The 15,759-nt window shown below is 40.8% G+C and overlaps 1 protein-coding gene across 5 annotated transcripts in view; it reads left to right on the forward strand.

The window, feature by feature from the left end:
- LOC109875483 (phosphofurin acidic cluster sorting protein 2) overlaps nucleotides 1-15,759 on the forward strand; it is a 101,039-nt gene that overhangs the window by 26,162 nt on the left and 59,118 nt on the right. For all 5 annotated transcript variants that reach the window (XM_031799293.1, XM_031799291.1, XM_031799292.1 and 2 more), the window contains one exon: nucleotides 14,689-14,776. In XM_031799293.1, the coding sequence (XP_031655153.1) occupies nucleotides 14,689-14,776 (88 nt within the window). Of the gene's footprint in view, nucleotides 1-14,688; nucleotides 14,777-15,759 lie in introns of those variants that run through there.

A 15,759-nucleotide genomic window follows, 5' to 3' on the forward strand; every position in this document is an offset into this window, starting at 1 on the left:
TTTCCTGTTGATTGCTCGGTTCCAACAGAAATAGGCAGGCTGCTCATTCCCACAGTGTTAGTCAAAGCAAATAGCCATCCCATTCACAACAGAACTGGGCTTATATTAAACATTTGGTTAGATTACCCATTTTCACTATGTTGACTCATTTGTAAGTAACAAGCAATTGGATCATATTACTGCAATAGTAAAGTGCAACCAACACTGTCATTCAACCGAACCAGAACAATAAAGGTGATGAAGCCCTCACTGCTTTTAATATGTCAGAGCTAGCATGTTTGGACTTGCTTTGGAAGGATTTGAGTAGTACAGTAGCCTGTAAAGCCTGAAGAGTCATGGCCACCCCCTGTAAATGTCACAAGCTGAGGATTGTTGATATTGTGCCATGACTGTGTGTCACGACCACGGGATTACGCAACCCCCGAGGCTGTGGGCATAATGTAGGGAACAGCAGAGATAGAGAGAGAGTATACAGGACCAGTCAAAAGTTTGGACACACCTACTCATTAAAGGGTTTTTCTTTATTTTTACTATTTTCTACATTGTAGAATAATAGTGAAGACATCAAAACTAGTAAATAACATACATGGAATCATGTAGTCACCAAAAAAGTGTTAAATCAAAATATATTTGAGATTCTTCAAAGTAGCCACCCTTTGCCTTGATGACAGCTTTGCACACTCTTGCCATTCTCTCAACCAGCTTCATGAGGTAGTCACCTGGAATTCATTTAAATTAACAAGTTTGCCTTGTTAATTTGTGGAATTTCTTCTTAATGCGTTTGAGCCAATCAGTTGTGTTGTGTCAAGGTAGGGGTGGTATACAGAAGATAGCCCTATTTGGTAAATACCAAGTCCATATTATGGCAAGAACAGCTCAAATAAGCAAAGATAAATGACTGTCCATCATTACTTTAAGGCATGAAGGTCAGTCAATATGGAACATTTCAAGAACTTTGAAAGTTAAGTACAGTTGCAAAAACCATCAAGCGCTATGAAGAAACTGGCTCTCATGAGGACCCCCACAGGAAAGGAAGACCTCATAGTTACCTCTGCTGCAGAGGACAAGTTCATTGGAGTTACCAGCCTCAGAAACTGCAGCCCAAATAAATTCAAGTTCAAGTAACAGACACATCTCAACATCAACTGTTCAGAAGAGACCTGCGTGAACCAGGCCTTCATGGTTGAATTGCTGCAAAGAAACCTCTACTAAAGGCCACCAATAAGAATAGACTTGCTTGGGCTAAGAAACACGAGCAATGGACATTAGACCGGTGGAAATCTGTCCTTTTGTCTGATGAGTCCAAATTTGAGATTTTTGGTTCCAACCGCCGTGTCTTTGTGAGATGCAGAGTACCAAACTTTTGCTGGTACTGTACACACAAAAGTAGTTTGTAATCCAAATGGATATGGTGCAAAATCCTAATTAGTTGTATGCTGCGTCATCGGAGGTAGTCAATCTATTGACATACTATAGCCGATCGTCTTAGACGGCTTCCCACTTTGAAATATTCAAATGTAACCACTTGAAATCACAGCAAGTGGGAGGGGATCAATGGTAAAGGCTTGGGAAACACTGAGGTAATTGTCACTCACAGGGTAGGTTGATTACAGCGACAACATAATATAAAGGCAGAACAATAACACAACCTTAGCCGCAGATTTCCCCGACATCCAAAAGTAGAATTCTACCAATTCAACGTCCAATTCTCTTCCTGGCTGGAGGCGGGAGATTAGGAGCCGTGTGTTTTGTGTCCCTGTTTTGGTGCTGAAATGGGACGAGCTAGACCAATCGTAGTTAATCTTCTTAAAGCCCTGAACAACTCGGTCAGGAGGCAACCTGCTTCTCTCTTTGTGTCAAGGGCCTTACAGAGAGATTAGCAACTTTACAGACAATATATTGGGTCAAGATCAAAGGCAGAAAGAAATTCTAGAATATTTTGGTAGCTACGATTTCAGGTCAAACCTATGAGAAGATTGCAGAAATGTCCTCTTGACATTTGTCCCCTCTTCTTCAGTACAGTTGGGTGATGATTATGTGTGTGCTTCATTCTGTCACATCATTGCCTGTACGTGTGTGTGTGTGTGTGTGTGTGTGTGTGTGTGTGTGTGTGTGTGTGTGTGTGTGTGTGTGTGTGTGTGTGTGTGTGTGTGTGTGTGTGTGTGTGTGTGTGTGTGTTTTACTCCATATTCTGACCATGCATAGAATATTTTGGGAGCTATGATTTCAGGTCAAACCTACATATGAGCACAGTTGTGAGATGATTTGTGTGCTTCATTCTGTCAAATGATTGCCTATACAAGTGTCTGTGTGTGTGTTTTACCCCATATTCTGACCATGCGTAAGCTTAATACAGTATATTCTAACTCTGTGTTTTATTTCTCCTTGAGACTCCCTTGGGGTACAGAGAAGAGTCAGCAAACACACTCCGAGCTGCTTTTTCAGCTAATCAAAAGCCTCCTCCCACATCCTTCCATTATTCATAGCACCCCCCTCTAGTAAAAAGACATGGGCACAATGTATGAATGGGTCACAAAGAGAGAGTGTGTGTGTGTGTGTGCGTTCTATTTCATAGAGCTAGCATGGATGTGTGTGTGTGTGTGTGTGTGTGTGTGTGTGTGTGTGTGTGTGTGTGTGTGTGCACGTGGGTGACAGATCACTTCAACCAGTACCTTGTGTTCCGACTGCTCTGAATGCCCTTTCTCTTTTCTATAAATCTGTGGTGCGACTTGGGGGAATACAGTAGTGAGGAGCAATTATGCCACGGTCCTTGAATGTCACACACGGCTCGGTTAGTCCAAGAGCATCGCGGAGCTTTCAAGGGTCAGGGGTGTTTTTCATTAGTGTGACTGCACAGAGACATAAGGGCTGAATTCAAGCCTGCTGCATTTACATTCTCTTTAATTTGAGCTGTAATTGCCGTTTTCCAAAGAGGAAGCCTAGATAATGTGTTGTTGCTGTTAAGATAAGGTGAGAGTACAACATAATAGCATAAGAAAGGGTAGATGAGACTACAGTGCAGTATAATGCAGAACTAAGATGGGTCGATACAGAACCTTGCGGTACACTTCAGACGGAAGAGGTTCAATACAGCAGTGTTTCTCAATCTATTATTCCTCTCACCCACATATGACACACATACATATACACACACACACACACACACACATACACAGTAATTAAGTACAGCTTTTAGTTTTCCCATTAACCCACAAACTTTTCACCGGGGACAGAGACACTATCAATACCCGGGATAAGCCCTAATGTCTGGCCTTCTTTCTGTCCTGATGCCACAACCTTCTACCTTTTTAATAACTGATGTTAACCATTATTAGTAGCTCTGCCAATAAATGATGATGTGGGATCACCTCTCGCTAATATTAATAACATTCCACCCATGAGGCCACTAGGTCATTTGACTGCAGGAAAGGGCCACAAATTACTGATGTGGGGTCAGCATTGGCCTCAATCTCAGTCCTCCCAAGTTTTGTGGCCACACAAATAGTCTGGGAAGCCATTGATGTTCAGGAGTTTTATGGCTTGGGGGTAGAAGCTGTTTAGAAGCCTCTTGTAACTAGACTCCGGTACCACTTGCTGTGCGGTAGCAGAGAGAGCAGTCTATGACTAGGGTGGCTAAAGTCTGACAATTTTAGGGCCTTCCTCTGACACCGCCTGGTATAGAGGTCCTGGATGGCAGGAAGCTTGGCCCTTTGAGTATCTGAGGACCCCATGCCGAATAGGTTTTGTCATGCCCTCTTCACGACTGTCTGGTGTGCTTGGACCATCTGAGTTTGTTGGGGATGTGGACGCCAAGGAACTTGAAGTCCTCAACCTGCTCCACTGCAGCCCCGTCGATGAGAATGGGGGCGTGGCTCGGCCCTCCTTTTCCTGTAGTCCACAATCATCTCCTTTGTCTTGATCACGTTGAGGGAGAGGTTGTTGTCCTTGGATCAAGAGCCTTGCTGTCTAATATATCGTTTTGTGTGTTCAGCCATCTGTGAGTAGAGTTTTTGAGTTGTGTATAACTTTATTAGCTGAGATGTCTGTCCTGAAATGTTTTCAGTCAGAGACTGTATAAAATGTTCACAATGTGCTTGTTAGCATTTAGCTTGAAAATAGCTTCCCTTATGTCCAGTGTCAGTATTACCAAATGTGTCACAAGGTCGGTATGACAATCTGGATACCGCCCAAGCCTATTGTAGTGCTCCACCAGCTGCCATGTTAATAGTCTCAAGTGTATGAATCATTCTTTTGACAGATGCAAGGTGTTCCCTGTAGCTGATTGCTTAACGGTTACGCATAATCCGTCATTTTACCTCAACGCGTTTCCCCTCGTCTCCAGGGAATTGAAGTTTAGGAGCACATGCTCTTCCTGTCATGCTAATGAAACACAATTCGTCTGAAGTGCAGTTTACCGTTACACCCACCCTTGTTTGTCTTTAGGCACACTGCCTGATAGTGCCCAATGGTGTTCTGAGAAAATGGGTTTGAATAAAACGCTTCTCGATACAGTTCATCATTACTAACACCGGGGGATGTATTGAAGACTAGTAGCCCCTGTCGCACAGTTGTGTCCATGTTATAGTCTGCAGATTAATGGCTGTTTGCAGAAAGAAGTATTTGACATAACGGCATTTGCTATATCCAAATTGGGACACACTTTAAAATAGATCAAGTTAAAGTTGTTACAGTGTATTTACTAACCCGTAAGTAATGCAAAAGTGTTGCCCAAGGTTGGTTGTGGATATGTAGGATGTAGCAATGGACTACTTCTAGTCTTGTATGGGGCTACTGCTGAAGTCAAAGTGTTTTCAGAAGAGAAACCATAACAAAAGAGACTTTATTAAGTATCCTCATCCCCCCCAAAGCAGCAGCTACTCTTCTTGGGGTCCAGAAATGTTAAGGCATAGATACAGTTCTGGAAAGAATGAAGAGACCACTGCAAAATGATCAGCTTCTCTGGTTTGACTATTTAAAGGTATGTGTTTTCGGTAAAATGAACATTGTTGTTTTATTCTATAAACTACTGATGACATTTCTCCCAAATTTCAAATCAAAATATTGTCATTTAGAGCATTTATTTGCAGAAAATGACAACTGGTCAAAATAACAAAAAGGATGGTGTGTTGTCAGACCTCAAATATTGCAAAGAAAATAAGTTCATATTCACTTTTAAACAACACAATACTAATGTTGTAACTTAGGAATTGTTCAGAAATCAGTATTTGGTGGAATAACCCTGATTTTCAATCACAGCTTTGCTTTCATGCGTTTTGGCATGCTCTCCACTGCCCCAGCCTATCTGGACAAGAGGAATACCTATGTAAGAATGCTGTTCATTGACTACAGCTCAGCATTTAACACCATAGTACCTTCCAAACTCGTCATTAAGCTCGAGACCCTTGTTCTCTGAAGGTAGGAAATAACATCTCCACCCCTCTGATCCTCAGCACTGGGGCCCCACAATGGTGCGTTCTCAGCCCTCTCCTGTACTCCCTGTTCACCCAAGTTTGCAGACGACACTGCAGTAGTAGGCTTGATTACCAACAACAACGAGAAGGCCTTCAGGGAGGAGGTGAGGGCCCTCGGAGTGTGGTGTCAGGAAAATAACCTCGCACTCAACGTCAACAAAACAAAGGAGATGATCGTGGACTTCAGGAAACAGCAGAGGGAGCACCCCCCTATCCACATCGACGAGACAGTAGTGAAGAAAATGGAACGTTTGAAGTTCCTCGGCATACACGTCACAGACAAACTGAAATGGTCCACCCACACAGACAGAGTGGTGAAGAAGGCGCAACAGTACCTCTTCAATCTCAGGAGGCTGAAGAGATTTTGCTTGTCACCGAAAACACTCATGCTCTAAATGACAATATTTTGTTTTGGAATTTGGGAGAAATGTTCAGTAGTTTACATATGCCTATAAATAGTACAACCAGAGAATCTGATCATTTTGCAGTGAGTGGTCTCTTCATTTTTTACAGAGATTAAAATGCAGATTAAAATATTACATTACATTTCATAACACTTTTCACAACACATTAAGTGTGTTCCCTGTGTGTATTATCCAACAAGAAATATTTTGATCGTACAATATCCCCAGCAAATATCATGCCATATTAGCAGATCAGCTTTGAAGCTTTCAACATAAGCATTGCTCTACTGCACTGCGATAGCTTTTTATTTTATTGATTTTTAAAAATTTAAGTACTTTGCTTCCTGTTTCAAAATATTGTTTAGTGAATCATCGCAAATTATTTTGGTAGCATTTCTATTTGATGAATTTTTCCCCATATTCCATCCAGTTCGCTTTATTTTATAATATATTGCACTTGATCTTTCTTGACTATGTTCCTCCATTCCTCTAACTTATTCTCTGCCTCTGGTACTGTGCTAGTTTTAGTATACTGCAGTGAGTGAGTATTTCCTGTAAATATACTGAATCTCTGTGTGGGAATGTCCAGTCATCTCCCTCCCCCTAACCCTCTCTTTTCATCTCTCTGTCCATCCACCCCTCCTGTCTCTCTCTCTCTCTCTCTCTGCCTCTCTCTCTCTGCCTCTGTACTTCCGATGAATGGCCGGTACAGAATGCGTTCAACCAGGTGGTGTGGCTTTGTGCTGAGTTAGCGCAGAGTCTTTTCCATCTCTGCGTCTGAACATTCCAGCCCCTTTTTGTGTCCAAGTGTGTTTGTGTGCATCTCTTTGGGTGCATTTGTGTATTTGTGTTTGTATGGTCTGTGTGTGTGCATGTGCGTGCGCTGTCAGTACTGGATGTGGAAATGGCCTGTTTGTGTTTTGCCTGTCAACTACACTCCAGACAAGTCAGAATTCTCAAAAGACCGACTGTGACCCCAACTTCCCCTCGTGTGTGTGGTGGGGGGAGGTGGTTGTGTGTGGGTCCGAGGATGTGTGTTTTTTTAGTATAAGTCTGTTGAAAGTGCTTGCATTTACATTGTATTGTTTTTGTGCATGTATATGTGTTGGCGTAAGGGTCTGTAGTCATGGGGAATTGGAAAGTTAATGTTTTTCTACTGCTGACCAAGGTTGCCACCCCATCACAGAGAGTGTGAGAATGAAAAGGGGAGAGAAAACACATTCATTCAACCCCAGCTCTACTTTCTCCTCCAAATGCACTAGAATGGAAGAATAGGAGCTGTCTCTAGCTTCCTGTATGACTCATACTCTGGCAATGCAGTACTTCGATAAAGGTTACATCCCAAATGGCACCTTATTTCCTATTTAGTGCACTACTTTTGACCAGGGCCCATGGTGCACTTTAGAGAATAGTGTGACATTTGGGGCACAGTTACAGTCTGAGGAGAAAAGGAAGAGCTCAGGGCCACTGTGAGATTTGAATGAAGCTCACAGCAGCACTCCTATTCAGGTCTGAACTGACCATATCTGTTTTGTTTCCTACTTCATGTATTCATGTTCTGCCTGCGTTTCATGGTCTCCTGATGAAGACCTATTGTGTTTTCAAATCTCTCTTCAGAGCATGTGTGCAGATTTGTTATTTTATTTGCTACCTTGTTTTCATACATTTTGAGGTTCAGTTTTTTTGGGGTCGTCTTAATGTTGCTAGACTCGCCAACAATGTATTTTTTTATTTCCTCATGGATAGGGCTTTTTAACCAATAATCAACAATCAGGCACGAGCGCCTAAGTCTATTGGATGAGTAATGTTCACGCAAGTTAAGTCCTTCAAATTTTGCCAGTACCCACTTTTAATTAAGCCTAAAAAGATTTATTAGCAATATAAAACATTCAAAAGCATTATAGGCATTTCTTATCATTTGTCAATTCAAAATATGGATTCATAACCATTCATTAACAAACAGTATTACATTGTAATAAGCCTATGTAAGCCAACGATCCAAGAGCATGTCCTCTCCTTGATCTGTTAGATTAATGACAGAGAACTAATTAGGTCTCAATACAGTGTTCGATACTGATACTGCATTCGCGACTGTTTGACTTGGCAGTGCGACACACATTTCTAATTGTTTGCAAGGGTGCCAGGGCAAAAAAAATGGACCTGGCCACGTTAGTTTTCGGCTCACAATTTGCTTTTTTATTTTTGATCATCATGATTTATTCAAACAGTAATGTGCAATTTATCAAAAACGTTCCTTCTTTCCGAAGAGGAAACAACAGCATGGGAATGCAGTGCGCGTAGGGCCTATGTCTACCACTGTGTAGCCACTAATGATAGCCTAACCGTCTTAGAGTAGATGGAAATGCAATTAAAAGGTAACTACAAGGTAGCCATTACTACCTGGCAGGATCGTGATTATTTGCTTCAATCCAGTGGCCAATTGTTTTGAAAACTCTTTCATAAGTGTGCTACAGACATAGGCACCATGTCCCCTAAGTAAATTGAATTAAATTGCCAAAACTATATAGCCTAATTAGCCCCTCCTGTCTATACAAAAACAATTCAAAATATGCTACTAGATCAAAAAGCATGATTTGGCCACATATGATCATTGGCTTCTTAAAAAAAAATAAAGCTGTGGACTGTTTAAATTGCATTTCCTACAGTCGGAATAGCCCGCAATTTGAGCAGTGCATGCAACAAATATCCTGGTTTTAATGTCTATGCAAATACCACATAGATTGTTGAGACTGTCAGTGGAAAGTAGAGGCCCAGCCAGGGATATCGCAATATTTCATCATAGTTTGGAAGCAGATGTTTTTTGTTTTTTCCCCACATTTATTTAACCAGGTAGGCCAGTTGAGAACAAGTTCTCATTTACAACTGCAACCTGGCCAAGATAAAGCAAAGCAGTTCGACACAAACAACAACACAGAGTTACACATGGAATAAACAAACATACAGTCAATAACACAATAGAAAAAAATCTATATACAGTGTGTGCAAATGAGGTAAGATTCAAGAGGTAAGGTAATAAGTAGTGGCGAAGTAATCACAATTTAGCAATTAAACACTGGAGTGATAGATGTGCAGAAGATGAATGTGCAAGTAGAAGTGCAAAGGAGCAAAAAAAACAAAAACAATATGGGGATGAGGTAGTTGGACGGGCTATTTACACATGGGCTATGTACAGGTGGCAGCAGAGAACTGTAAGTTCTATTGCTGTGAAGAGCAGACAATGAAAAGACTCTAATCTGGTGTTTTATAGTTATCAAAATTCTCAACTTAATTGTTTGAACAGTGTTGCCTATTTTATTGGCACCAGTGGAGAGCATATTCACTCTTTATCATTGTTGTGCCAGTTGGAAGTTCGTTTTTGGACAATCATTTCCTCCTCCAGGTTAAATCGATGTCATATTGTAGGCAATTGTTTTTCTCCCTTTTTCATAGGGTGATTATATGGATCAGACAACGTCATTTTTATTTTTATTTTTGTCAGCGTCAGCAGAGTAGGCTACCCTGTAATTTTTGTCATATTAAAAAAGATTCCGCTAATGTCTCGAGTCATATAAAGTCAAGTAGAATTGCATAACATTTTTATAAAAGGCCAAGAAACGTATTTGATATAGCCTACTGTAGGCCAACTTTACGCCACTACGCGCTCAGCCATGCATTTGAACAGTACTTTTTGCGAACAGTGATTGAGTTATATTATAAGGCTAAATGATGACTATCCAATCTACTCATCACATTCGGAATAGTAGGCTATCTTACATGATGATACATGGAATGCTTTATTATAAAGGTGCATTTTTATGGTGAAAATGCATCTTCCCCAAACTTGAAACTCACACACCTCCTATGGCGACAGAAACAGCGTGGCTGGTGCGCACGTGATTTAAATGGTAACTACACCAAGCAAATCAAATTTCTCTGTTTTTTTGGGGGTCCACTGATGCGGTTTATGCGTTGTTGTGGACTTAGAACATCCAATGTTGTTTTTCTATTAAAAAAGTGGGATTATGAGATCGAAAACCTTTTTTTTTAACTGGGAGAAATCAGTCCTTTGCGGGTTTTTTATTAGTTTACTTTTTGACTTTTTTTTCTCAAAATTCTGTCCTCTAGAGCATGGTTTTCAAATAGGTGGTTCTTTAAACATTCAACCTACAGCTCTCCCTCTAGTACCAGGGTCAGTGCACTCTCAAATGTTGTTTTTTTGCTATAATTGTAAGCCTGCAACACACACACTATACATTTATTACACATGAGTGTGAGTTTGTTACAACCCGCCTCGTGGGAAGTGACAAAGAGCTCTTATAGGACCAGGGTTCAAATAATTATAATCCATAATTTTGCTCTTTATTTCACCATATTAAAACCTTATTTGTTCATGGAAAATTGTGAATAACTCACCACAGATTAATGAGAAGGGTGTGCTTGAAAGGATGCACACAACTCTGCAATGTTGGGTTATATTGGAGAGAGTCTCAGTTTTGAATCATTTTCCACACAGTCTGTGCCTGTATTTAAGCTACTGAGGACCGAGAATCCACTCTCACATACAGTTGAAGTCGGAAGTTTACATACACCTTAGCCAAATACATTTCAACTCAGTTTTTCACAATTCCTGATATTTAATCATAGTAAAAATTCCCTGTCTTAGGTCAGATAGGATCACCACTTTATTTTAAGAATGTGAAATATCAGAATAATAGTAGATCATTTATTTCAGCTTTGTTTCTTTCATCATATTCCCAGTGGGTCAGAAGTTTATACACTCAATTAGTATTTGGTAGCATTGCCTTTAAATTGTTTAACTTGGGTCAAACGTTTGGGTAGCCTTCCACAAGCTTCCCACAATAAGTTGGGTGAATTTTGGCCCATTCCTCCTGACAGAGCTGGTGTAACTGAGTCAGGTTTGTAGGCCTCCTTGCTCGCACACGCTTTTTCAGTTCTGCCCACGCATTTTTATAATGGAGTGGTGGCCACTCCAATACCTTGACTTTGTTGGCTTTAAGCCATTTTGCCACAACTTTGGAAGTATGCTTGGGGTCATTGTCCATTTGGAAGACCCATTTGCGACCAAGATTTAACTTCCTGACTGATGTCTTGAGATGTTGCTTCAATATATCCACATCATTTTCCTCATGATGCCATCTATTTTGTGAAGTGCACCAGTCCCTCCTGCAGCAAAGCATCCCCAGAACATGATACTGCCACCCCCCATGTTGCAAGCCTCCCCCTTTTTCCTCCAAACATAACGATGGTCATTATGGCCAAACAGTTTTATTTTTGTTTCATCAGACCAGAGGACATTTCTCCAAAAAGTACAATCTTTGTCCCCATTTGCAGGGGTCATTGTCCATTTGCAAACCGTTTTCTGGCTTTTTTCTGGCGTTTTTGGAACAGTGGCTTCTTCATTGCCTAGTGGCCTTTCAGGTTATGTCGATATAGGACTCGTTTTACTGTGGAGATAGATACCTTTCCTCCAGTATCTTCACAAGGTCATTTGCTGTTGTTCTGGGATTTATTTGCACTTTTCGCACCAAAGTACGTTCATCTCTAGGAGACAGAACGCGTCTCCTTCCTGAGCTGTATGACGGCTGCATGGTCCCATGGTGTTTATACTTGCATACATTTTTTTGTACAGATGAACGTGGTACCTTCAGGCATTTGGAAATTGCTCCCAAAGATGAACCAGACTTGTGGAGGTCCACAATTTTTTTTCTGAGGTCTTGACTGATTTCGCTAGATTTTCCCATGATGTCAAGCAAAGAGGCACTGAGTTTGAAGGTAGGCCTTGAAATACATCCACAGGTACACCTCCAATTGCCTCAAATGATGTCAATTAGCCTATCAGAAGCTTCTAAAGCCATGAGATAATTTTCCAAGCTGTTTCAAGTCAGCCAATTTAGTGTATGTAAACTTCTGACCCACTGGAATTGTGATACAGTGAGTTAAGTGAAAAAATCTGGAGGTCGACTGATTATGATTTTTCAATGCCGATACCGATTATTGGAGGATCAAAAACGTTGATACCGATTAATCGGCCGATTTTTATTCATTTATTTGTAATAATGACAATTACAACAATACTGAATGAACACTTATTTTAACTTAATATAATACATCAATAAAATCAATTTAGCCTCAAGTAAATAATGAAACATGTTCAATTTGGTTTAATTAATGCAAAAACAAAGTGTTGGAGAAGAAAGAAAAAGTGCAATATGTGCTATGTAGGAAAGCTAACGTTTCAGTTCCTTGCTCAGAACATGAGAACATATGAAAGCTGGTGGTTCCTTTTAATATTCCCAGGTAAGACGTTTTAGGTTGTAGTTATTATAGGAATTATAGGACTATTTCCCTCTATACCATTTGTATTTCATTAACCTTTGACTATTAGATGTTCTTATAGGCACTTTATTATTGCCAGTGTAACAGTATAGCTTCCGTCCCTCTCCTCGCCCCTCCCTGGGCTCGAACCAGCAACACAACGAAAACAGCCACCATCGAAGCAGCATTACCCATGCAGAGCAAGGGGAACAACTACTAGAAGGCTCAGAGCGAGTGACGTTTGAAACGCTATTAGCGCGTGCTAACTAGCTAGCCATTTCACTTCGGTTACACCAGCCTCATCTCGGGAGTTGATAGGCTTGAAGTCATAAACAGCGCAATGCTTGACGCACAACGAAGAGATGTGTAGTTAACTAGTGATTATGATTGATTGTTTTTTATAAGATATGTTTAATGCTAGCTAGCAACTTACCTTGGCTTACTGCATTTGTGTAACAGGCAGTCTCCTTGTGAAGTGCAACAAGAGAGAGGAAGGTCGTTATTGTGTTGGACTAGTTAACTGTAAGGTTGCAAGATTGGATCCCCCGAGCTGACACGGTGAAAATCTGTCGTTCTGCACCTGAACGAGGCAGTTAACCCACCGTTCCTAGGCCGTCATTGAAAATAAGAATGTGTTCTTAACCGACTTGCCTAGTTAAATAAAGGTGTATATATAAAAACTTTTTGCTGTGGTAACTTTTTTTGTCTGTCATAGTTGAAGTGTACCTATGATGAAAATTACAGGCCTCTCATCTTTTTAAGTGGGAGAACTTGCACAATTGGTGGCTGACTAAATACTTTTTTGCCCCACTGTATATATATATTTTTTGCCCCACTGTATGTATATATATATATATTTTATTTTTAATCGGCGCCCAAAAATACCGGCCATTCCGATTAATCGGTCGACCTCTACTGTTAACTTGTCCGAACCAACTTGCCAAAACTATAGTTTGTTAACAAGAAATGTGTGAAGTGGTTGAAAAAGGAGTTTAATGACTCCAACCTAAGTGTATGTTAACTTCCGACTTCAAAATTGAGGCAATGATTAAGAAGTTGGAGCTCTTCACTGTCTGCAATAACAAGGACAACACACAGGTCTTTCCATCATGGTATGGTTTTTTGTATGCAAATGAACTCAAGCTGACGACCAATGTCAAATGTGATTTAGCAAATCACCTGAGTGAGTTGGGTGTGCAATTATGCAGTTACTTTCCCGAAATGGATGACACAAACAACTGGATTCTAATCCCTTTCATGCCCTGCCTCTAGTCCATTACCGATATCTGAACAAGAGGGACTCTTGCAACAAGCGGTTCTGTGAAAATGTAATTTAATCAGAAGCCACTGCCAGATTTCTGGAGTATCCTGCCTTGGAAAATTGCGCTGTTAAGACACTGATGCCCATTGCAACCACGTACCTATGTGAGAGTGGATTCTCGGCCCTCTCTAGCATGAATACTAAATACACGCACAGACTGTGTGGGAAATGATTTAAGACTGAGACTCTCTCCAATACAACTCAACATTGCAGAGTTGTCCACATCCTTTCAAGCACATCCTTCTCATTAACCTTGTAACGGCGTTCTTCGTTTGTCGAAAGAGAGTCGGACCGAAATGCAGCGTGGTGGTTAATCATGATCTTTAATGAGGAAATGGTGACGATACATGAAATAAATAATAAATACAAAAACAACAAACGGAACGTGAAACCTAATTACAGCCTATCTGGTGAAACTACACAGAGACAGGAACAATCACCCACGAAAGACAAAGCGAAACTCAGGCTACCTAAATACGGTTCCCAATCAGAGGCAACGAGAATCACCTGACTGCTGATTGAGAACTGCCTCAGGCAGCCAAGCCTATACAACACCCCTAATCAGCCGCGATCCCAAATACTACAAACCCCAATACGAAAATACAATAACATAAACCCCTGTCACACCCTGGCCTGACCAAATATATAACGAAAACACAAAAATACAATGACCAAGGCGTGACAAACCTGTGGTGAGTTAATCACAATTTTTAATGAACAAATAAGGTTTAATATGTAAGATGGAAAAATAAAGAGCAAAATGATTGATTATAATTATTTGTGCCCTGGTCCTAAAGGAGCTCTTTGTCACTTCCCACGGGCTGGGTTGTGACAAAAACTCACACTCATTCTTATGTTTAATAAGTGTGTGTGTGTGTGTGTGTGTGTGTGTGTGTGTGTGTGTGTGTGTGTGTGTGTGTGTGTGTGTGTGTGTGTGTGTGTGTGTGTGTGTGTGGTGTGTGTGTGTGTGTGCGGCAGGCTTACAATGATGGTAAAAAACAACATTTGAGAGTGCGCTGATCCTGGTGCTAGAGGGGCTACGCAGGTGGAGGTTGAACGTTTGAAGGGGTACGGGACTATAAACAGTTTGGGAACCACTGATCTAAATGAATGAAACTAAACTAAATCCCTTCCCTGTCTCCCCTGTTGACCACAGATTGTGCAGCCTGACCCTCAAGAAGCTGATTGTCCTCAAAGAATTGGACCGAGAGCTTAGCTCCGTGGTGATAGCTGTCAAAATACAGGTGAGTCCAGGTTAAGAAGATTATGACGATTTAAGTGATGTGCTTCGGATTGTATTAGTATCAAATGGAGTGTCCCTAAAAACAGGAACTTGGATTGCTGTTGACCATTGAAGTCTTGTGTAATGGGATGGTTTGGTAACAACTGCTTGCATCAATTGACTGATAATATTTTCTGAAATAAACACCACAAAATCAAAGGACTATATCAAGGTCAATCCTAATAGTCAATTTACTCAAATATGGAAATAACTAACAAAAGCTAATGGCCAACATCGGAAATATTTTTCACTTCTCTGTGGTCCTCCTTACAAGCTATTTCTAAAGCCATTGCATATCTTTTCTACATCCTTTATTTCATGCATCTTGGCAGATATACTTTTCCTTTCACACCTGACAACCTCCCCAGAATCTCTCCTTCCACTAAGCTCAATAGTCTGAGGACTGCCCAAGCGGTTACCAAGGTGACAGCTTGTTCGATAGGAACAGAGAGAAAATAAAATATATTACAGTTACCGACCGTTACTTGGGGCACTCTGCATTCTAAAGTAGTCGCTTTGGCCCGCGGTACTGCCCAGGGCTCGCATATTGCTCAGGGTACTGTGCAGTCTGAGAGAAAGAGCATTGTCTGGTTGAACTGTGTTCTTTCTGTTCTCTCTAATTACTGGTGGTAAATTCACTGGTCATTTGCACTATGCACTTCATGAGTGTTGAGAGGTAGATTATCAAAAATCTGTGCAATAATTCTGTATACTGTACATGGCAAGCTTACCTTTCAGATACACACAGAGATCTGACATTTACTACATTGGGATTGATTTGTCAATACATAAATAAATTGCACTTTAATCTAAGAGGGGCCCAAACAGGTCCGAACATTTTTGACATACCTCAAGAGATTTTAAGCTTGTCAGCATGACAGTTACAGTTCATCAGGTGGTAGAAAACCTGACCTGAAAACCTTAGGTGGCTGTTCCCTATCAGAC

Source organism: Oncorhynchus kisutch, linkage group LG20, assembly GCF_002021735.2.
Source record: "Oncorhynchus kisutch isolate 150728-3 linkage group LG20, Okis_V2, whole genome shotgun sequence".
Lineage (NCBI taxonomy): Eukaryota > Metazoa > Chordata > Actinopteri > Salmoniformes > Salmonidae > Oncorhynchus > Oncorhynchus kisutch.